The 25201-nt window shown below is 43.3% G+C and overlaps 1 protein-coding gene across 1 annotated transcript in view; it reads right to left on the bottom strand.

Annotated features, from left to right (window-relative positions):
- Nucleotides 1–11021: 11021 nt before the first annotated feature.
- The window catches only part of BGN (biglycan), a 57426-nt gene continuing 43246 nt past the window's right edge, over nt 11022–25201 (bottom strand). Inside the window, exons 3-8 of the mRNA XM_040406142.1 lie at nt 22511–22623; nt 20146–20359; nt 19641–19751; nt 17429–17522; nt 15999–16137; nt 11022–11346 (exon numbers count right to left, since the gene is read on the bottom strand). Of these exons, the coding sequence (XP_040262076.1) occupies nt 11149–11346; nt 15999–16137; nt 17429–17522; nt 19641–19751; nt 20146–20359; nt 22511–22623 (869 nt within the window). The 3' untranslated portion in view covers nt 11022–11148. The remainder of the gene's footprint in view (nt 11347–15998; nt 16138–17428; nt 17523–19640; nt 19752–20145; nt 20360–22510; nt 22624–25201) is intronic.

The following is a 25201-nucleotide window of genomic DNA, read 5'->3' as shown; positions in this document are numbered from 1 at the left end:
ACACAAGTCGTCTCTCTTGACTATCTGTCGTAGGGCGTGGTGGGGTTTTCTTACCACTTCTTAAGTGAAGACTGGGAGGACTCCACTGAAAGCCTTCTTTGGGGCTGCAAGGAGAAGGTGCAGGGGGAATGTTGTGACATTTGGCTCCATGGCACGGTATCGGACTCTGAAGTTCTGGCTCTGGGTCTTTCGTTTGGAACCCTTCTGCAGCCCGGACATTTTTGTGCCTCTCAGATAATGTTGTGCACTTCCCTGTGTATTGGTGTAGTAAACATGTATATCTGCTGCTAGTTTTAATATAATCAACAACCTCAAAAAATGTCCCTCCTAGATACTAGTTATCACTCCTAGATACTTTTGTGTACTACCCTGTCTATTGGTGTAGTAATCACATGTATATATTATGCTAGTTTTAATATAATCAGTCCCCAATAAAAAAAAATTGGAAACATGTATGTGAACACAAATAAAGGGAAACTGATTTAGGCCTAAATTCATTATCCCTTACAGATACTTTTGTGTGGGCTATGTATTAGTGTTGATCACCTAAATGCTGGTTTAATTAAATTGAACAAGTCCCAAAAAACATTTCAATTCCAACCGTGTGGAAAAAGAATTCACGGAAATGGACAATTGAGGCCTGACGCTCAATTTCTCATTATCACTCACAGGTAGATTTTTGCCCTACCTTGTTTCTTGTAGTAATCACATCTATAAGCCGGTGAATTCAAACCCCCAAAAAATGAATTCAAACTCCAGACCTGACCCCTTGAATGAATTCAGAAATCGGACCAGTCTATTAACTTCATTCAGATCCAAGACCAAACCCCTCAATTAATTAAGACCAGACCCCAAAATGAATTCAGGCCCCAGACCATACCCCTAACTACTTCAGACAACAGACCCTTAATTAATTCAGACCAAAAACCAAACTCACCAAAACCCTAAATTAATTGAGAGTGACCCCAAAATTAATTTAGACTCTGAATTAGACCAAATAAAATATATTACTTACTCCTGGTACTTTTTCAGGTAAAGGGCCTGATGCCGGCCAGTCTCAGGACCTTGTATGCAGCACCACATACAATGTATACTATCATCAGAAACCTGTGGGACTCATGGATCCCCCAGGCATTGGGGCAGAGTTGCAACAGTGACCCCTGTAGCTATACCACTGTGGCCATAATTCTTAATGCCAGGTGTCTGCAAGTAATGTAAAGCACACAACCGCTAGAATCTTGGTTTGCCATCTATACCTGGGCATTTCTTCCCGCTTCTACTTTCTTTTGGAGAAGTACAGAAATATTATTTTGCAGAGCATCATCTAATGCCTAGGTGCGAGTCAAGAGGAGACTCATTACACTTATAGGTTTAAGTACAAAAAAACATGGCTGTTTTCATTGTTTCAAGAAAACAGCTCATTCATCATTAACAGACCTGGAGCCGGAGGACAGAAGTGAATGTTGGCTGCAGTAGTATAATATACCCTCTATATTTGGAGGATACACAAGATTAGCCCAAGGCTAAGTATCGAAGGCTAAGTGACGGAACGCTAAGTGACAGACAATACTTTTCTCTGTACTGTCAGAAGCCTGAAGCTATTGACTCTTTTTCCAGGAGAAATGGGCAAATATTTTAGAAGGAAAATATCAGAACGCTTGCTCAATGGATTTGACGTGACATCGGGGTTGATTCAATAAGTCCTAAAGCAGACTATTGAGTTTGGGGCTTAATAAGTCAAGGCCAGGAGGGTTACTGGACAGTTATAAAGAGATGAACTGCCCCAAGGCTTTCACTTTCACTTGCTGTTCCATAGGGTTTTGCATCTACTATCATTCAACGCCTTGTAGATACCACCAGATCTCCGCTCTGTGAAATCTCTATCTCAGCATCTCGTAAATTATGCATGAGTGAGGAAATACGTTTTCCTTTATGGTCAAGGAACAATAGTCCTATAGGGTAATGCTGTCATTGAAAGGTTCACTATTAGACGTATCATAACGTACTAAGCTCTGTCTTGCGGAAATTGGGCAAGCTATTACATCCTTCTATCACATTCAACCCACATCCCATGGCCTCAGCAAATCTATAACTGGTGGCCATATTTATGGAAAATGTTCCTTATGAATATTGCAAAGGCGGTTTGGAAAATAAAAAGAGGGCTTGTTCTCACTTTTTCCAGAAATAATGCCAGCCTTGCCTGTAGGCTGAGTTAGGTAGTATAGTTTAAATAAATAAGATTAAGCCTATCTGTGAAGGCGATCCTAGAAAACCTTCATGATGTGGAGCATGGTGCGTTGTGGAGGGCCAACCATCTTTTTGCTTTATGTTTCTGGACTGACAGGGTTTGACTATACACCTACGTGATGGAGAAGAAGAACCTACTTGTATGTCTCAGCATTAAAAAATGCCATGAAATGGGTTGTCCCATCAACACAACCTTCTTTCCTGCAGCTGTCCCGAACGATGAGCTGAACGTCAGTGACCCAACAATGAGGTGGTTCCACCAAGTCCTTGAAAGTAAAATCAACTCTCCTCTATGCTCTGTGCAGTGGCGGTGTTTACCACCATGCAGACCACGCAATTTCGTGGTGCCCCCTGACAGTGCCACAATCAGGGACACAAGTAAGAATTAGCCTATCTGTGAAGGCCATCCTAGAAAACCATCATGATGTGGAGCATGGTGCATTGTGGAGGGCCAACCATCTGTTGTAGAACTTCATCTTTTTGCTTTATGTACCTGGACTGACATGGATTGACTATACACCTACACGATGGAGAAAAAGAACCTACTTGTATGTCTCAGCATCAAAAAATGCAATGAAATGGGTTGTCCCAACAAGACAACTTCTTGCCTGCAGCTGTCCCGACGATGAGCTGAACGTCAGTGACCGAACAATGAGCTGGTTCCACCAAATCCTTGAAAGTAAGATCAACTCTCCACTATGCTCTCTCCAGTGGTAGTGTTTACCACCATGCAAACCACGCAATTGCATGGTGCCCCCTGACAGCGCCACAATCAGGGACCTGTCCGTTTTGCGGACAAGAATAGGCATTTCTTTAATGGGCCTCCTGTTCCGTTCCACAAATTGTGGAAGTCACACGGGCGGCTTCCATTTTTTGCGGATCCGCAATTTGCGGACCGCAAAAAACGGAACGGTCGTGTGAACGAGCCCTAACAGTAATGCACGCAGTGATGTCACATATAAGAGTAATGTACGTGATGACGTCATAGTAGAGGGACAATGAACTCAATGATATCACAGTATAACAGTAAAGCACACAGTGATATAAGAGTATTGCATGGAATGATGTCACAGTAGAGGGACACTGAACACAGAAATATTACAATATACCAATAATGCACACAGTGATGTCACATATAAGAGTAATGTACATGATGACATCACAGAAAGGGGACAAGGCACACAATGATATGACAGAATAACAGCAAAGTACACAGTGATATAAGAGTATTGCACAGAATGATGTCACAGTAGAGGCACAGTGCACACAGAGATGATGTCACAGTATAATAGTAATGCATACAGTGATGTCACAGAGTAATGTACGTGATGACGACACAATGATATCACCATATAACAGTAACGCACACAGTAATGTCACATATATCAATAATGTACGTGATGCTATCATAGTAGAGGGGCAATGCACACAATGATATCACCATATAAGAGTAAAGCACGCAGTGATGTCACATATAAGAGTAATGTACATGATGGCGTCACAGTAAGGGGGCAATGCAAATAATGATTAGGCCATATAACAGTAAAGCACACAGTGATATAAGAGTATTGCACAGAATGATGTCACAGTAAAGGGACAATGCACACAATGATATCACAGTACAACAGTAATGCACACAGTGATGTCACATATAAGAGTAATTTACGTGATGGCGTCATAGTAGAGGGACAATGAACTCAATGATATCACAGTAAAACAGTAATGCACACAGTGATGTCACATATAAGAGTAATTTACGTGATGGCGTCATAGTAGAGGGACAATGCACACTATCATATCACCATATAACAGTAAAGCATACAGTCATGTCACGTTAGAGGGATAATGCAAAGAGCACAGAGCTCCTTCTTTCCTTCTTCCATAGACATTCACCTTGATGTTTCTACGACGGTATTTGCACCCATGGTGACTACTCCTGTGTTAGCGCTAACGGCAGCCATACTGGTCATCACTCAGCCTTTCCAGAAGCAGATATAATCTAGAAAAAGCTTGAAAACTTTTTGAATACATTATCAGAAAAGGATGAAATATCTTTAATGTCACAGGTGGAAAATCATACAAGCTGTAGCTTATTTAACCCTTTAGCTCCTGCAGCTTCCCCGCGGAGCATCCTTTACGTTACGATTTAGTTCCTCTCATAAATGCAAATTTTCAGCGCTATGTTAAAGGGCCAGATGACGTCGCCTCGCTGCTAGACGGAATAAATAAAGCCCCTTCGCAGCTCAGTTTCCACGGACAGTTTTTTGGAATGTCACTTCATGGCTGGCACAAGACTTTCACTGGTTTCCCAGGTTACGTAAGCATCACTGTATCACCATGGCGACGTAACCCTGACACACTCACTCACTGCACGCAACTACGCAACCCTCTCCCGCACCGCGTTCTCCCTTGTAACGTTATTATGTCGTCAGCCTGCTATTTGCTGTCAAGGAAACAAAAAGAAAGCTGTTTCTCACCTTGTGGGCTTCCATAAGGAATCAAGCCGGTGGGGATAGCAGAGCATCGCGTAGCTCTGTGGGAACGGCACAATCTGCTTCCCTAGTGTAATGGTCCCTTATTACAGTGATCGGGAAGCGATTGACACAAGCACACATGAAATGATTCGATATTTTATTTTTTTATTTATGTATGGTGGGCAAAATTTTTTAATTTTACTGCACTTACCCTGTAAATCCATCAGTTTAGGGGAGTAAATTTAGAAAATTCCCTGCCAAATTATTCGTAGGGATTTGATTTATTTGGAATGAAGAATACCTGCTAAGAGGAACATGTGCATAGCCATAGAGCAGGGTCATAGCCAGTCTTTCTTTGCAAAGGTCCATTTTGCTGCCTTAGCCATGGGGCTAAATAGCCTGGATAAGGCAAGTACTGAACAGAGAGACACAGACCAGACAGATTCTTCCTACCCTTAGGCTACGTCTACACGACGACATTTGTCGCGCGACAATAAGTCGCGCGACAGATAGGGCACAACTACACTGCAACATTTGTAGCGCAACATTTTGATGCGCTAATGTCGCGCGACAATTTTATATAATGGCAGTCTATGGTGTCGCACTGCAACATGCAACATGCTGCGACTGCGACGCAACAGTCGCAGAAAAATCCATCTCGAATGGATTTTCTGCGACTGTTGCGTCGCAGTCGCAGCATGTTGCATGTTGCAGTGCGACACCATAGACTGCCATTATAAAAACTGTCGCGCGACATTAGTGCAACAAAATGTCGCGCGACAAATGTCGTCGTGTAGACGTAGCCGTAAGCTCCAGCCACTACTTCTCTGTAATGCTTAACGGCTGTATGCCCCTACCTATGCTCTGAGGTCTTGTAACTTTATGACCAGTACTGGTCACCTCCACTTGCTAGCTGGCTGCACGCAGGAATATTGCTGGCTTTGTTTCCAGTAGCAGCTCTCCATCTTACTCTTCAATCTGCCTGACAGCTATTTATCATCTTCCTGTCTGCACTTTTACTATGTCTTAAGGACCTGAAATGAAGTAATGTGTTCAAAAGATCCTGTTCCTCTCACAGCATAAAAAACCCCATAGGGAATTATACAAATGGGCAGTAAGTGGCAGCATAACCTAAATAAAAAAAAACACATTTACAATGCAATACATTTATATCACAGTGCAGGATATCCAGGGTGTTTCTCACTGTATGCAGAACCTTAATTATCCATTGCACTCCAGACATATGACTCCGCTGGAGTGGTGATATACTGTTACATGCTTTATGTGAGATAGCCATCAATATTTAGCTATGTTCAGGATCGGTGCTAGGGCATTTTACCTTCCTCAGTGCAGTCTCTTCTCTTGTGGTATATAAACTGGAAATTTCTGTGTCATTACAAGACCCTCACAACCCTGAACCAACAGTGCCAAAATTGATGGACAAATCTCTTCTTTGTAACCGTCTTACATGCCCATCCACTACAATGTGTCCATAGCTTATATGTTCATACCTCCCATAGAGAGATGGACCCCTGCATACATTTACACCTTCCCCCTCTGTGAAGCGGTTGTCTCCATGGTAGTTAGTTAACTAACACTTTTGATAATTAGAAGCCCCCATAAAAATAAGGTTGAGTTTCATAGGGAAGCATACAGTCAGGCAAACTGGGCCACCACATGGCAACATGCATCTTGTAGAGGATGTGTGATCTGAACCACCTGCAACCCTAACACCTCCTTACAAAATGTGCACCTGAACTGAACTTTATTGTGTAGTGGACTAGAACCCCAATGAAGTCAACTGTTCCGTCTTATCTGCTGTGCAATGTTTGTTACCGGGGTATTGACCCATGTTCACTTGCAGATACTGGGTCTTTAGCTGGTTGGAGACAGATTACATATGGTCCTTGTTGCTGATATGGTGTAAGCAGTGGAAGCCAAATTGAGCAAGAGCTACTGCAGAGTGGAGTTGGGTCTAGCCAGCAAGCCATGCTTAAGCCACTTTACATTGAAGTGTCCCTCTACCTAGGTCTAAAAAAGGCCCTGGAGAATTCTGCTAGTTGTAATTAGAGACTGATATTGTGCCCACCCACAGCAGTCCCACTGGCTGACCTTGTTGACAGTGTGACCTCTTAGAGAGACTGTTACCAATTAAGCCTTGCGCCCACCAAAGAACCGTAACGTCCAAGTTCTGGACCTTTAAGAGACTGCAAAAGTGTCTAGCATTGCACTGATTTGTGACTGTAACTGATAAGCCTAGTACTTTGTATGTAACCATCAAGCTTTGGGTCCCCTGTTGAAGAAAAGTTTAGTTCAAGTTCACTGCAGTGTGTCTGCCTCTTACTGGACCATTCTCAAGAGGGTTCTAAATTAAGGGTTAAGGGCCACACACCGAACGGACCCTACTACAAGCTGACTGCACTTATGTTTCCCCACTCCTGCACCCCAGGGGTCAATAGAAATTCACACTGTCTACAGCTTTATCTAAATTTTTACATCAATTTGGAACATGTTTCTCCGCTGAATAATTAGATTTCCTGCATATAAATTATCATGTAATTACCATTTGTATTCTGTATCTTTTACCACCACCTGCAGGGAAAATTGTCAATCAGATGGAAATGATCAGTTTGTTTCCACAAAAGCATATACTATTGGTACATGGTCTCATTATCAGCTATTTTCTAGATATTTTCTTGGATTTTTGGTGTTGTCTTCTCCTAGCTGAAGCTAGTATTGGACTGGAGAACCTTGGGTCCACCAGAGGAATTGATCCTGGGAGATCAGCCACTACATACCAACCTTGCATTGCAGTGTAAACAGGGTCGGACTGGGTTTCCTTGGGCCCACCAGAAGAAATTGTTCTTGGGGGCCCAACCTCCATCCATCATCAATGAAGTCTAATAGGTTTAAATTAAAAAAAATACACCCTAGTGGCAAGTTATTGGCTCCACAGACAACTCCAATAATTTTTTTCCAAATGGGCCTTTGGGGCCCACTATGGTATTAGACCACTGGAGGATACTCTGGTGGAACAGTCTGACGCTGAGTGTAAATGCTATTGTTAGCACCTCACATACACATCTTATGATCAGGAAGACTAAGTAGAAGAGACTAATGAAAGGAGGAAAAGACAGAGGGATAGTGGTAGTGGCAGCTTACCTTATGTCTGCCAGATTTGAGGAAGCCCCTTTTCCAGAGGTGTCCCTGAACACATTGCTCATGAGAATTGTTAGGCAATAAACCGCTTACCTGTTTGGTATAAAATATGACTAGCTACCTCATCCTCCTACCCATAATACTGTATCATTCCACACAGTGTTCTTCTGATGGCCAGCAACTAGTCACTAGAGAAAAAAATGATCTACATATAAAGTGATCCCCTGATCTGGAACCAATACTAAATGCATGGATATTAATTCTCATCAAGTTGAAGATGATGATTTTCTACACCTTTTACATATCTCCACTGAAAAATCTCAGGCAATGATGAACTTGCTGCCAAGCTGAAGAAAATCCTTGATATTGGAGGTTGATGGCAAGGTATAACAAGATAGAAGGAAGGCATTAGAGAAAGTAATTAATTGTAGGCACCTTGACATCTGCTCTCCTAGTCAAAAGAAGAGCAAAAGAACAGATGTCAAGAAGTCGAGTGGAATGTTTGACTGCACCCACAGATTGTAATCTTCTCTGAATATAATGCTTCCTCTGAAAAACCCTGGAGCACTGTAAAGTTTCCTCATAGGAAATGCTTTATCCAGATCCAAACGATTGAAATGTAAGGGTGCGTAACGGAGCACAAGCATGGAAGAAAAGCATCTGTTCTTATGTGGCTGGCTCCATGGATGCGTTGTAGATCAATGGTTCTCAATGTTCTTATGCTAGGTACCTTCTGTGCCTTCTAGTCAAATAAATTACATCAAAGTGACCCTTGGTATGACCATACACTCTGCTGCAGTGATATAGTATGTAGCCTCCTGGATACATGTACAACCTTTTGAGAACCTAAGTTAAAATTATTATATGGTCAAAGGTCAAAGTAAAAAAGTTTTAGGTGAGCCTGCTAGCTAGAAGCTTGGGCTACCATGCTCTGATCTTTCCACCAAAGTATTTCCTTTTTTATTTTAACAATCTTATTTCCAGAATTGATTAGATGATTTACAAGGTAAGTAGATGACTTAAAGCTTTCGATTCTCCTTTGCACATATAGTACATTGAGGAGGCCCAAATGAAATGGGGCTTCCTTCTGCTGATAGACATGTTCGTGTCAGAACACCCACATATTAGAAAACCCTACATTTCTTCATATTTTCTTATAGCAGAGTATGGTGTAGGGGAGAAGGAGCCTGGTTTAGGATCACATCACCCAAGAGAAAGGTGGTCAATTTATGCTAGAGTCATCCACCCTTGGGTCCCACAGTAGCAACAGGGACTGTTTTTATGATGTGTACCTCCTAGATTTCCGCTTTGAAGTTCTATAAGAAGAGGAATATCAAAATGTTTCTATGTATCCCAAAATATACATCACCATTTGGACTCCGGTGCTGTTTCTATGGCATGCAAGCCACGATTTTCAATTCTGAAGTTCCATAAGAAGATTTCAAAAGCTACTGTGTGTATATCACTATTTCACCAGTGGGCCCCCTTAGTACCTACATAGGATGTTTTGATGGCATGTGAACCCTGTTCCTCAGCTTTTAAGTACTCTAATTAAGAAGAGTCCTCAAGCTCTTGTGTGATCACCTGATAACATGCCATTATTTGACCACCGATTAACACCATAGTGGCTATCAAGGCTGCTTCCATGGTATATCCACCCTCGGTCTCAGCTGATAAACTCAAAAGCTCCTCTGTGAACGCCCCAAAAAGTTACAATTTGACCACCAATAGGCATCATAGCAGCTGCAGAGGCTGCTATGTTCAACCCATACCTCAGCTGTGTGAACCCAAAAGAGATTACCACTAAATCACCACATATGATTTATATAGTAGAGAGGGTCCTCTGCTTGTCTGCTTGGGGCTGGAGGACCATGAATGTTTGAAAGCAATGGATGACCAATAAGCTTAATGGATAATGTCTTAAGTCAAGGCCTTTAAACAGGGGCATAGCTTAATGCCTATGGGCCATGGTGCAAGAGTTCAGCTTGGGGCCCCCCTTCCCTCAGTGCTTTGTGGCCAGGGGCATAAGCTGTAGGAAAATGGTTTATCTAAACCTCACCACCCCCTTTAAGTGTATTCTTTTTTTTTTTTTTATGGAAAATCCGGAATATTTTTACATTTTATAACTTGATTGCATAGAAATGTTGACTTAATGTCATTAAACGGCAGAACAAATTCCTAAAATTATACAAACGTATCCACCACTGATTTTATTGCTTTTGGAATATCTACAAAAAAAAAAGACACATTTGTATGTAAAAGAAATACAAGAACATACATTTTGCGATATTAGTTGTACTGCATCTCTTGCACCCTGCTTGCACGTATTGCCATTGATTCCCTCTAGGTGGCAGTATAACCCTATGGACCCACTGATTCCTCCCATAAGCAATTTACAAAGGCACAAAGTTTAACGTAAAGGCCGCTACTACTGCGTGTGGTTTACAAAGCTTATGCATGATCCGGCATGTATTATAGGGATGAATAAAGTGCGGCGCTACCATCACAGGCCTCGTTGTCTCTCTCAGCCGGGGCTATTAACTTTTATACCATGGAGGGAGTTTAAACTCTTTTCACGGTTTAGGGACCCTGCAATGCCTTGCACTGCAAGACCGCATGGACGAGCCCTGCAATAGCTAAGAAAACTAGAAGACGGGTGGTAAATTTTATTTGGGACTGTCAAGTCATTGACCAATACTCACACTGGTCCCATAGTTTATAAGGGATGCTGGTTGGTTACAGAAAATTCAGGCTGCATTCAGCGGAACCTATCCGTACGTCACCAATGCATTGCAATGCCTGACTATATAGAGGGAGATTAAGTCATCGAGTGCTGACGTCAGTCTCAAAAGGAGCCTTTCGAGAGTGTGGATACTGGATCTGCACTTTTTACACACTGCACTTTCAGTGCAATATATGAAAGATAGGCATCCTGTGGCTCGCCCGGCTAGAAAACATGCTGGGAGTTGTAGCCGGGGAACTACAGGCTGGCTAAAAGCTTTCCATTACGGGGATACAGAATTGTGGCTATACAAGTTTAGTGCGACTACTGCCTACCTGAAACTCCATTCTGGTTATCTATACAGCGGTGCCAGAAATCAGGCAAGGCAGAAAGGATACCTAAAGCGTGGGATTTAATGGCTGCCTCTTATCACTGGGTTTATTTGTTACATTTTTTATTTTTTTGCTCTACTCTTCTGTTTTCACCATGTCGCTCTTTTTTTTTAACTTTATTTAATTCTTTTGAGAATTTTCCTCCCACTGCGTTTTACTTTCTGTAATTCCCAAACTGGATGGACAGGCGGTCGGTAACGCAGCGGAAAGTGGCTGGCTGTACTTCCCAGTATGGGACTGGGTTGTTGAAGAGGCTGATGCCGTTGTAGTAGGCGCGTTTCACTCCAAATCCTACTGGGCAGAAGTCGTTCACTCCGACTTGGGTGATGTTGTTGGAGTGCAAGTAGACAACCTGTGGAAGAAGCCAAAAGTGTGAGTTTTGACCAGTTGTATAATACAGGATATACAATATGGTGGTAAAAAAAAGGGGGTTCACCAATCAGTGTCATCTTCAATTGGCCTAAGTAGACATGGACAGCATTGTTCTGAAGTCCACCTTCTCTAATGGCTCCATGGTAGTGACATGGGCTGCATGAATGTTCTTGAGTAGGATCCCATCAGTTGGAGGGCCTTGTCTGGTGGCCTTAAAGACGTTGTCAAGTGGCACCTTGTCATGGCGGGGAGCGGGGAAAACCCCCCACCGTGCAATGGAAGTGGCTGCAACGCAAGATAGCAGGGCACAAGGAGCTGGTCACCACCTAAAGTAACCCTGAGCTCTCCTTGGACTCCTAGCGCATGAGCCGCCTCAGATGGTAAGGAGGCTCATGCTCACGAACCTAGGACCCCACTATCCCTGTAATGCCCTAGGCCAAATGACAGGGCAGAGACCACCCATTCATCCTACACAACGGATGAAAAGGTGTCTCCAGAGACCCAGTGGCAGACAGGAAGCAAGACCATGGGATAAACAGTACGGCAGGTAAGTTACACAGCAACATAACTATGCAATCCACACTTACCTGCCGTAGCCAAGATGGAATAAGGCTCCAGGCTGGGAAACCCACAGTCTTGTCTTCGCTTAAACCCCTCCGGGAAAGCACGCCCCTTGCGGAGCCCAGACACCACCAGAAAACCTCCATACACCAACCACACCAATACAACATACACCAGGTGGGGGAGAAAAACAGAGACACACCGGAGGGGACACACAGCCAGGGCAAGGAATCAATATAATAAATAAGGGTGACTCACACAGACACAAAGACATACCGCCAGGGAGCAGAGCTCCTACTCAGGCAGACAACAAAATAAGACTGACCACAGGCTCCAACACACCATCATATAAAGAGGCCTGAGGTCACACCCACCACACCTAGCAGACACACCTAAATTAACCCCGTGACCACCAAAACGGGGAATGCACCAAATAAAGGAAAGTGTACGTGCAAACAGAAAACTACACGTTGCCCACGGCAACCAGTCTGCACGCAACAGCGTCATGGTCAACATAAATTGGCCGTGACACACCTGTGTCTACCTGCTCCTTGCTGCTCTGTTTCTGCTCTCAGACTCTCTTCAGTAGACCTGTCGCCATCTGTCAACTTCAGCACAACAAGGTCATGTGAAACTCAGCAGTGACGTGCCACTTGGGGACATGTCACCACTGTGGACAGTCATTAGCTACAGCAGCTTATGTGACCCCATCTTTATGGAGGTTGACAGAAGTCCAGTGAATAGAGTCCAGGAGCTAGGGATCCGGAAAAGAGAGAGTATGAATTTCTCCACAGGTATTGCTAAATAGGTGGATAATAAAAAAAAAAATCCAGGACAACCCCATTTGTTCCACCAAACAAGGCCCTCCACCTGAGATAACCAACTCAAGGACATCCATATTACATAAAAAGTTCATGTGACCACTACGGAGCCATTAGAGAGGGTGGCTTGGCCAATATAGCCTATATTTATCCTTTAGCCCCTCTTCAATTGTTTTGCCCAAGTCCTGCTTGGGCTTTGAGATAAGGTCCTAATAGTTCAGCCCGAGCAGAGCTTGAGAAGCAGGGTAAGGGGTTGCTTTAACCCCTCATATCTTGGATTTTGTAGCAGATAGATATATGGGCCTGGTCTTGTTTGAAATCTGACAGTTTAAGCTTTAAAACTAGACCAGAAGCTATTTGGGAGATATAGTTGTTAAAAATCGGGTTGGGTATGATAGCAGCTGAAAGTTAAAGCAGCTCCTGACATGATTTCTAACAGCTATTTGTATCCACTACATGCATGGTATGCCTCCTGATATGGGCAACGACTTGACAGGCATAATGCGCATGCACCAAGATGGGAAAGAATGGCACATGTGCAAGGTTTCTGTGTAAAAACTACCCTGGGAAAAAGCTGGAGCTGTCAATAAGGGCACAAGGTAAGAAAATGGACAGGGTTTGCAAGCAAGGGCTGAGGTACTTGCAGGATTTGGACCGCCCTTAGGGCACTTGCCACGAATTTGCATATTAAGTTAAAGGGAATGTGTCGTCAGAAAATTGCCTACTGTTTAAATCGTATTTTATGTTAAACATATTTGTATAGAATTTTTGGTGTTTTTTATATAATCGCCATTAACACACTGTCCACTAGGTCATAATTTCCTGTTCTGTGCAGGTAATTTTTCAGTAGCCATCTGATTATCATAACAGGCAGGATTACAATAAGCAACCCGTCCATATCGATAACACAGAATCGTCCATTTACAATAGGTGACATCACAGCTTATCTGCTCCCTCCTGACCTCTGCACAGGTCACAGAGCATGCCCAGAAAACTTTCCCATAGAAGTCTATGGGGTCCCTTCCTGCCCATTGTGTCTATGGCCCATGTAGCTGCACTCAAAAGACATATTTTAGACCCAATGGCCAGTGCGAAAAATGCAGGATTTTATGATTGTTTTATAAATATAGATAAGAACATGGGGGTGAAAAAAATGTAATCCCCAAAAATTCTAAAAAAACATATGCTTAACTTATAATGATTTAAACAATAGGTCATTTTCTGATGACACATTCCCTTAAAACCCCCTCTACCTGGGAACTTGTGCTCTACTGTTTGTCTCGCATCTTATTTTAACTCTTTCATTTGGTGAGTAAATTATCATTTGATTTGTAAAGGTTTCATTATTCGTCATATAGTGCCGCCATCACGGTATGAGTATAATGAGCGCTGCGTATACTGAGTAACACTCACGGGTCAACTACCTTTGTGTTCGCTCGGTGTAGATATTTCAGAAACTGTCCTTCCCTTGGCTGCAATTTCAAAGCTTTAACCTCAACGGATCCTCCTTCTTCCCGACACTGCAGCCCCCCCTGTGGCCTGGACAACGCACGGCTCACATCTCTGACCTTTTGTTAATTGCACAGCCTGGTGTTAAGACTCAAGCTGTAATAGATGTTGTCTGCAATCTGCAGCTTCATGGGAAATCAATAAGTGGCCACTGCACACCTGACACCAACTTAGAGGAAAAGTTCAGCTACATTCGAGCGTGTCATGTTTTATATTGTGAGCCTTATTCCTTAGGATAATTGTGGCCTGTGGCCCTCCACAATGTCGTGCAACTGCTGCCTGTTGGTGTATGTCCTATGGTGTGTATGTCCACAGGGGCGCACCTAGCCTTCCTGATGCCTGAGGTGAAAACTGAAAGTTCGCCTCCCCTCCAGCCCTACTGTTAAAGAAATACTGGGATACAGTTGAATATAGAGAGATGAGCGCTTCCACAATGGAAGCGCTTGTTTCCCACAGCCCTGCCACCGCCCCCACTTCTCTCTAGACCTCGCCGCCTGAGGCAATTGCCTCACTTGGCCTCATTGGAGGTGCGTCCCTGTATGTCCAACACTATGTCAGTGTATTGTAAGGGGTTGTTCTGTACAAAATCTGCAGGGCAAAGCTACAGGTGCAGAGGTGTCCCTGATGTCTATAGGGCCGAAATAACCCCTTTTACCTTAAATGTCCTAATATGGTGATCCCTATGTCACGTACTTACCACCCCACGTCAATTCCAGCTATACTATGGCGGCACCGCCATTGGAGCTCTGTTGCTACAGCAACCAGCCCTGCTGACAGGTTAGCTGACCTATGAGGGAGCAGGGATGCCGAACCAACCAGGCATGGCACCGGAGTCACATGCTTCCTGAGGGCGGGATATTTAAAAAGGCAGCTGCTGGCCACAGTTGCCACAGTTTTTTGTTTGTTACTCTGGATCACTGACCCTTTGCCTGCTTCTCTGACATTACCTCTGAATACTGATTTTGCCTCTGACATGACCTCCTCATATTTGACTTTGCTTGTTATTTGACCTTGGACTCTGTTTAGTATTAGACTCTGCCAGTTTGTGACTTTACCTGCTGACTTTAACTCTGATGTTATCTCCAGATTTCACTCTGCTGTGTATTTGACTTAGCTTTTGGATTCTGATCTGGTCCTAGTTTTGCCTGTCTGGTTTTGATCTCTTTCTGCCTGACTACTCTTTACCCATTTTGATTTCGGCCCCTGCACGTGGTCAAGTCAGGGACCGTCGCCAAGTTGTGGGCCACCATTTAGGGTGCATTGTATGAGTAGGTAGGGACAGTGGTGTGGGTGGGGTAAAGGGTTGCACTGTTCCCTACCTTTCATGACACCCTATTGATATATTTGCAGCTTCTTGACCAACTAAATATGTTCATTCATATATGAAATTCTCCATACACATTAGTTCGGCCAACAATCTAATGCGAATGGGCTGAACAACTGTCTGCTGCCAACGGAGGCAAGGATAGGGCATGTTTGTCCCTCTTGAGATGTAAGCGTGAGGAGGTGTTTGACAACCACTTTCCTCTCTTCACAGGAAAGCTAAGCATCCAAGTTTGTGAGTTAGTCAGAGGGTGATGATGTAGGCATATCCTCCACCATAGAGAAGGTTCGCTCAATCAGATCCTACCACTCATGCCCACCCTCAATTAGCCGAGCCAGAGAATGGGAAAGTGCCTTTTCTTAAAATTCCCCCATAAATGTTCCTTTTTTGGCCATTGTTGGACAGTGCTATCCTCACCTGGAGAAATTTCATATCAGGAAGTCCTGGAGGAACCTTGGAGAGCTTATTATTGTCCAGGTGGAGTTCTCTTAGAGTGGGCAGAGTGGACAGGCTGCCATTTTCTACCGCTCTGATGTTATTGTATCCCAGTCCTAGCCTAGAACATCACAAAAGACAGAAACAGTTTTTAGATTGTAAAAATAAGTCAACAGAGTGAACATTTTTCATTGTAGTTACATCAATTGCTGAAGCTGGTGTTGGGGGGCAAGGAGTACAGGGGTTTGGTCCTTTTGGTAGATAGGTTTGGCAATGATGGTCTACCCAAGGTTCCAGCGCCTGCCAAATCTCCCAATATCACCACATAGGAGTCAACTAATCAACTTCTTAGCTTGGCAGAGGACTAGTAAAGGGCAGTCTTCTACTGAACTGGACCATGGCTACTTTGGAACGATTAAAATAGTATTTGGAGAGGGTGGTTTGGGGCAGCAGATGAACTTGTGCCTTATTAATGTCCTTTCTCAGAATACTCTGTTCATTTCTGTGTCAGAACCAGACTGAGATTGGGATAGTTGAGTAGAGTAATTCTATTTGGTGGTATGGTGAGTGGTAAGGGTCCATGACCATGAACCCTCACTAATTCCCCATAGCAGAGCTCTTGACCCGGTTAGGGTCCTTTGTGAAAGGAGATCATAGTGCTCTGTTAGTTTTATAGCAGAGGTTTCCAATGATGGGTTCTCCATTCATTGGGGAATCTGTGGTAATCTGAAGTCCTAGATCTAATTGATTTCTTCTGACTGGGTTAGTCATTTGGAAGATAAGTAGAGATGAGCGAATCGAATCCCACGAAGTGGAATTCGATCCGAATTTCAGGATAAATTCGATTCACCTAGAAGCCGAATTTCCTTGTGCTTCGATTCAGCGAATCAATTTATCCTGAAATAGTATAAAAAACAAAAAAAATCTAACTTACCTCCTCCATTTGCTCGCAACGGGCCACCAGCCTCCATCTTGCCTGAAGATCTCGGCCGAAATCCTGTGCGGCGCAAGATTACATCATCACGCCAGACCGCGTGATGACGTAATCTCGCGCTGCACGGGATTTCGGCCGAGATCTTCAAACAAGATGGCGGCGGCAGGCCCGTCGCGCGCAAATGAAGGCGGTAAGTTTGATGTAATTGTTTTTTTAATTGCTAATTTTACACAGTTTTTAAACTCAGATGCCGCGATCATGTATGAATGCGGCATCTGAGGGGTACAATGACTGGGGCGGCGCTATCGCAGCTCCCTGTCATTAGACCCGCTACTTACAAAAAAATGCGCTTCGTGACAAAGTAATTCGTCACAAAGCGAAATTTTTTGTAAAATTCGGCGATGCAGCCGAATCTAATTTTGAAGAAATTTGCTCATCTCTAAAGATAAGTCTACTAAATTATTTTCTTATTTCTTACCTGTATAAATTGGAATATTGGCTCAGATCTCCCATCTCAATGGCCTGAATCTTGTTGTGGTCAAGGTGCAGCTCGTTAAGAGTGCTTGGTAGACCTACAAAATTATAAGATATTGGTTTGGGTAGGTGAAAATGTTAAGTTCTTAAGTGTATTCCTTAAACAGAAAATGCTGAGTATACCACAAGATACTGGAGTTAGAAATAGAGGATGACTACATACACTCCTCCTCAACTTTTAAATTGCAACACCAAGAAGGACAAGCAGTAAGGTTATGCAAATCGAGGAAGTAGTAGGTGTTGCTAAGGTTTGCAGATGATCAAATTTTAAAGCACCTAGCTCCAATCTGTGGCATGTGGGAGAGGCATAAAAGCCAGATTAAAAGCAACATTTTTTAGCCACATGAAACCTCAAAAATTGGATCAAGTCGTGTGGGAGGATTGTGTGATGCCTCATGCCAGTTACTGCTACTTGTCACAAACTGAGAGAGAGACAGAATCCTGGAACTGACAGACCTTGGTTTATCACTCCACCAGATCGCTGGGTGCCTAGGAGGAGATGTAAGCACTGTTTAATGTTGTGTGTCCCGGTGGTTGGGAGACCAACGATGAACTGGAATGACAGTAAGAGGTGCACAGAGACGAAACTCTGCATGGACGAATCATCTGATTATAAAAATGGCGCATAGGGATCCATTCTGTACTGCAAGGGAAATTGGATATCATATTCCAAGCCTAGGACGTCAAACAGTGTCTACACAAACCATAAGAAGGCGTCTGCATGGCACTGAGCTACAAGCCAGACGTCCCCCGCTTACGGCACCACTCTTAAAGGCTACCATGGTGCACAGCACAACGGCAACAGAGCAGGAATCCTGCTTTTGTCTCAGACGCAATGATAGCTGGAGATTGGTCTAGAGACGATGTGAGTAACGCCACGAAGAGGCCTTCACAAGGAAATTTCACACTGGTCCTACTTCTTGGATTACGGTGTGAGGTGGCATAATATATGGTAGCCGGACATCATTTCAGGTACACTAACAGCTTGGCATTACATTTAATTATTTTATGCACTTATATAGCGCTACTATATTCCGCAGAGCTTTACAGACATTAGCATCCAACTGTCCCCAATGGGGCTCACAATCTAAGAGCCCTATCAATATGTCTTTGGAGTTACATTAATTTGGTTGTGGAATTAGTGGTACAGCCATTTCTCCAAACTGTCCCAGGAGCCGTTTTTCAACAGGACAACGGCAGGCCACATGTTGATCATGCTACTGTGAACAGCCTCCATGAGCTGCAGTGTCTCCGTGTCTCTCATTAAACACTTGTCTCTCATTAAACACATCCAGCATACAGCATGGCAGAAGATTCCTCAGACAACCATTAATAACCTCATTGATAGCGTGCCAAGGCTTGAAGTGTGTGTATTGCTGCACATGGTGCTCATACTCAATGCTGAATAAATCAAGATATTTTGAATATTTTGTTTCCATTTTCATTAACATGTCTATCTATCCTGTCATTTCCATAATTCCATGACTTTTCCTTCTTGGTGTTGCAATTTCAATGTTTAGGAGTGTATAATCATTAGAAACAATGGAATCTAGAAGGGTGGTCTACTCAAATAGGTGATCTTTTTGTGAGGCATAACTGCACAACACATGGAGCCTATGGAGAGGAGATCCTTATATGGATTCTTACCACCTACGTATGATGATGCCAACCTGGGCTAGGATCTTTCTCTACAGACGCCCAATTACAGCCACATGGGATTCTTCTATGCTTCATATGATCTTGGTCCTAACAAACCCTTATGTATATTGCATGGATATTTCTTTTTGTTTACCTTTGAATCACATGTTTTAAAGTCTGGATGTCTGTACAGAGAATGCAGACCCAACCTATTTTTGGATCTTTAAAGTGCAGATGGAGGGCTGATGTTTGAATTTGTGGAGACTAATACCCATCCATAAGAACATTATTCTTAAAAATGTTCCTTGCATCTTGTATCAATAAGACCAAATCCTCTAAGCATGTGCCTGTCTCCAGTATGGTTGATCTATGATGACCCAGAAGATAAAGATATGGTTTATTGGTACAAGATGTTCCCTCTCCTCTCTCTACTCAGTATATTTCCTTCTGTGGTCACAGACATGTACGCATCTGAATCTTTCATCATTCTCTCATTGCTCAAGGACATCTCCGATTACCTTTGGGGATGCCGCTTAATTTGGCTTCTGAGATACGAAGGTAGTTAAGTTTCAGTCCATCAAAAGCTCCAGCGACAATACCTCCATTCTCAAGTGGGTTTCCTCCCATTTCTAGAGAAAAAAAAGCAGCAATTCACAATCAGTATGGCAGTTAAGAAGTTCTTCTAATGGCAAATGGTGATAACCTTCCAAGAATATTGCCTGTCATAAATACTTGGTTGGTGAATGGAAGCTTTCAGAGTTTTTACTTGGTCTACCTTATATACACCTCATTGTTTCTGATCTACTTGACCTTTCTTGCTACATTCTATGGTTCCATACTCAAAGCACCACTGTATGGTGCCTTCTTAGGGGCCTCTATACTCAACTGTACAAACTTGAAGGCACAGGGAGGTACAGTTATGGCTGCACACATTTCTCTATAGGTTTTCAGGCTCCAGTAACACCTGGCCGTACTATCAAGGTGGCATTTTTGAGGTTGCTCTGTCATAGCATGCAGACTTACCTATGCAGTTCATGTTCTTGAGACCATTAAATGCATCCTTAGAGATCTTCTTGATCTTGTTTTCATGAATGCGAAGCTCCACCAGAGACTTGGGTAGACTCCCAGGAATCTCTTCAAGGTTGTTTTTCGAGATGTACAACTTCTGCAGCTTCTGCAATGGCTCGAATGCCTTCTCATTAATTTTGGAGATTTTGTTGTTTACTAAAACCAGGGCCTGCATCAAAAATGGAAATGGATGGTCACCTATCTACTAACTCTAATATCGGTAAATCGTTTGACACTATCAGGTGACTTAGATTGGAATATCCACATTCGATTAAGTTTTATCATTTTACTGATTACTGCAGTATGTACCCTCAAGCTTTTATTCTGTAAACTGGAATAAGAAGTCCAAACCATAGCTATTTTGAAGGCAATGGAGAACTGTTTTTGGTGACTCAGTTACTAAACCTCTATGCATTCATGCAAGGACAGTCTTGGAGTTCTTGGGGACCAGCAATTGAATGTCAGTACCTATTCTAATGGCATCTATTACAGTTTCCATTCATTTCACGAACAAGTGCTTGACTCCATGGGGCCTAGAAAGATCTAAAGAAACATCCAGGTCCTAGGCTGCATTTGGTTTTTATATGACCACTCATAGGCCAAGAAGGAACAGAGATGTTACAATGGTTGTAACAAGGTTCAAGGACTGTACAGGAACTCTTTTTTACAACCATTGTAACACCTCTGTTCCTTCTTGGCCTATGAGTGGCCATATAAAGACCAAATGCAGCCTAGGACCTGGATGGGTGAGCTCCTACTTTGAAACAGCTGATCACCGAGGTCGTGGAGTTTCGGACCCCCAGCCGATCAGACATTGATGGCCTTACCTGAGGGTAGGCCGTCAAAATTAAAATACCAAAAGACCATTTCAAGGGCGTACATTGACTTTAAATTTGGAACTGCTATCAATCCAAAAACATTCATGTTCATAGACTTTTAACCTTTCGTGCTTAGAATATTATTTTTATATGAACTGAGTGCTCCCAGTATCGGAGTCTAGATGTTATTACAGCGTTCCTTTGTGTTTTTCATGTCATTGTTCCTACGCACGGATCACATTTCAATTAAATGCAGCAAGTGCTGTAGAACAATGGAGCCCATTTACTAAGAGTGACACAGGATGAATGATGTACAGTACAAAGACATTAATTCGACACAAATTGAGCTAAATCCACCAAAATGTTGTAATGTTGTATGCTACCTTAATATGTATGACCATCTCATAGTGATTGTACATGTGTATTCCAGGGGCTACCATCACAACTTGTTTACCGGCAGCTCTATCATGGACCCATTATCAAATCTGTTACACATGAAAATGCTGGGGATGTATAAGATTAGAAAAACATGGCCGTCTTCTTTCCACAACAGCGCCTTTCCTGTCTATGGTTGTACCTGGTATTGTAGCTCAGCTCCAGTGAAGTAAATAGAGCTCAGTTGCAATACCACATACAACCTGCAGACAGGTGTAGCGCTGCTTTTACAAGAAAGCAGCCATATTTTATTAATCCCGCTTAAATACGGCACATGATGCAAAGTAAGGGAGGACTAAGGTTACCCCATTGAATCACCACTTGTGAATAGGGGGTCATTTTTTTTTATGAGAGGCACTTTTTTGTTTAAAGGGTCGCTTCATGTTAAGATAATCACAGGGTATGCAGCTGGTGGGATCAGAGATCCGTTTGGAAACCCAGCAGTAAGTGTTCAGTTTGCCTGCAGAGCCAGCACAGGGGTAAATGATGCATTACACCTTTAAAGGGCGTCTGTCAGTCGTTCTGACCATACAACTGTTGACAGGACTAGGTAGCTCCTGGAGAGAACAGAAGAAACATACCATTTGTGGAGCTTTTATGGAGTAGTGTGAATATGAACTTTTATTCTGCTAGATTCTGCTCCTGCAAGTGCCCAGGAGGTGAAGCTTTACTATGAAAGTGCTTTCTGCTTCACAGCCCTTCCCATGTGAGTGACAGCTGTAGGGGTCTCCTACAGTTACAGCTGTCACTCAGAGCAGAAGGGAGGGGATATGAAGCAGCTCAATCCAGAGAGCACGTCACAGTGAAGCTCCACCTTGCAGGAGCAGAATCTGGCTGAATAAAACTTCATATTAACACTACTCCTGATAATAAAAGCTCCTGGTAATCGGTGGGGTAGGACCTCACCGATCTAATAGTTATCCCCTATTCTGTGGATAGGGGATAACTTAACATAACTGTAATGCCCCTTTATTTATGATATGCTGAATAAATGCTTAACTCATGACCTGTTCAGAGTCCTTGAGACTGGAGAAACCCAGATGTAAAATGTTACCGTTATCACTCACATAAAGGTTGGTAAGTCCCTTGAAATCGTCTTTTTTAATTTCCGTGATTTTGTTATTCTGCAGATCCAGGAGGGTGGTGTCCTTTGGAATATTCTTGGGCACACTGGTCAAACCTAAAATGGAAATAAACATTGTAAAAAAAAAAGACTGCTACTATGTCAGTCACTTTGTAACTACCGTACATTACATTACATTACATTTAGTACTTTTTGTAATCCAGAGCTGTATTCTCAATTTTGCAGGCTTCAGAGCTGAAATCTCCCAGCATTGTGATTTGCCTTCTGAGAAGTGTGGCGACTAACAGTCCCCATGCATTATCAGAGTTAAGCTGTTAGGGATACGTCTGATGGCGTGTTTGCCAACTGTTTCCAGTGACAACCAGCAGAATTGTGACTGCAGCTCTGGAGTATAATACAGGCTCATATTAGGATCAGTACAAGGTTTAGTAATGAAATGTACTTACAGTGTCATTCAATGTGTTTTAGTGTATTGTATCTACTGTATATAGTAAACGTGGTGTCCAGGGGCGGACATACCCTTAAAGAGCACTTGTCATTAGGATCACCCTATTAAACCAGATGCCCTACCTGTACAGGTAAACCTGCAGATATCACCTTAATCATATTGATCAACCCTACCTGGTTTAATAAGGTTGTTCCTGCTGACATGTGATCTTATAACTAATGAAGCTACTAATAAGGGCCTGTCACCGCCACTTCTGTGAGAAGGTCTGACAGGCGTGCTTTTCTACCTCTTGCATGATGTTCTTTGTTTTGGTTTCACTTTATCATCTCATTTCCTTCTCCCAGGTGTCACCTATTTAGACTAATCCTTTTTCCTTTATATTCCCTCCCATACTGCCTCACTTTGCGGTTTATACTACTTCCTGGATTGAAGTGTTCACTGCTGGAGACTTCTGCTACTGCTTGTTCAGATAAGTCCTTTCATGTATTGTGTTTCTTGCTGGCTTGATTCTAGGTGACCCTGACTCCCTCCGTATGAAGTGCAGGGAGCCGGTGGTCGTGTCCCCTCACTATTATAGGGTTTTCAGGGGTCACACAGTCTAGGTACGTGGGCATGCAATCGACTACCTCTGAGACCCTTGTATGTGCTTAGCAGTCAGGGTGAGCTCTTAGGGTTTTATAGGTGTCACCTTTATGCTCCTTCGTTTGGGATCAAGCCAGTCGGATGTTTATTCATAACTTCCAGCTTTCTGCAACATCATCCGTGACAGGGCCCTTTTGACTGGCTGGGATAGGGAAAATTATCAGGTTCCTATGAACGCTCATTGCCGATAATTGCCCTGTGTCACCTATCGCCCCAGACCTGAGTGGTCACATCTTTCACCCTGTGCCAAAAATCCTTGTTTGTCGGCAGTACATCGTCACTTGTAAACAGAGATGTGCTGCCAACAATATGCAAAATGAATGGGGAATGAATGATCGGAATAATGATCGTTCACTCACTTTTCACTCCACACTGGTCGTGTGAAAGGCCCTTTAAACGAGTGCCGATCAACTCGTGTATCATCGATCGCCAGTTGTTATTGACGCAGCCTCACCTGGTGTAATGGAAACGTCAACAGGAGGTGCTGTACGGGAAACCAACCAACCTCCAGCCCATATATATACAGTATATTGTCAGACTTCAAAAGTTTTACAGCCCAGCCCCAGGGGTGCACCACCAATGAGGCCAGGTGAGGCGATCGCCTCAGGCAGCACCAGGTAGGGGCAAGAGAGGGGCAGTCGAAAGGCCATATGCTGAAGAGAAGGGGTTAGGTTAAGAAATTGGCATTAGGAAGGGGAGGGGTGCCAAATCAGTTTTCGCCTCAGGCAGCAGAAAGGCTAGGTGCACCCCTGCCCAGCCCCCACTCACAGCAACCGCTACGAAGCTATTCGTTTTCCTCAACGTCCTGATGGATTACATCATCCATTCTAATAGTTGAGTAGAGTCGTCCTATTACCTGGTACATACTGATGCTGTTATGTAATGACTGCCGTAAATTCCCAGGACTTCAGTCTGAGGGGGGAGAGTCTGGTAAATGTCTTATTAGTGAGTGAACACCTCCGACGTAAGCGTCCTGTAACTTCACGGTGGTTGTCCTTGTGGACTTTGTATCTTTAATGGAGGCCCTTCTGCTCGTTATCAGTGGGCATGCAGTTCATAGCCTCCAGTGTTAGGCACTGGTTATATAGAATGCTGAGAATTCAGATAATCGCCGTCATGGAGGAACGGCAGCTTGATGATGGATCCTGCTAGATGTCTGTGAAGCGCAGAGTCACACTTCAGAGCAGCGGTACACAACAGAAAGGGGTTAAGAATGTGTTTTTGAATGGCAAATGCATTTCTGTGTGTGCAAAAGGTGTTAAAAGGCCGTATTCACATCCACCGCTAGATGGTGCTGTTGTCACTCTCTCCATACAGAGAGGAGGGGTTAGTCCCATATAGATCAGACCAGTCCAATCTAGTCCAGACCTGGGGGTACTATATATTGTTTATATTTTTTATATATTGTGCATTTTACTGTTTACTTCTGGCTGTAGCTACCAACAACCCTGTTCCCACCCTCTTGGGTGGAGTGGGCTGTCCAGAGACGGAGAGGAAGCAAGTTGCAGTGCTCCTGCTCCTGTTACATATTCTTCAGAGAGAAATACCCAAATTGTCCTGAAGTAAAGCCTTGAGATTCCAGAC

The sequence above is a fragment of the Bufo bufo genome, chromosome 8, assembly GCF_905171765.1.
Source record: "Bufo bufo chromosome 8, aBufBuf1.1, whole genome shotgun sequence".
NCBI classification, from domain to species: domain Eukaryota; kingdom Metazoa; phylum Chordata; class Amphibia; order Anura; family Bufonidae; genus Bufo; species Bufo bufo.
Note: the sequence above shows the minus strand (reverse complement) of the source record. Positions and strands in the feature narration are given on the sequence as shown.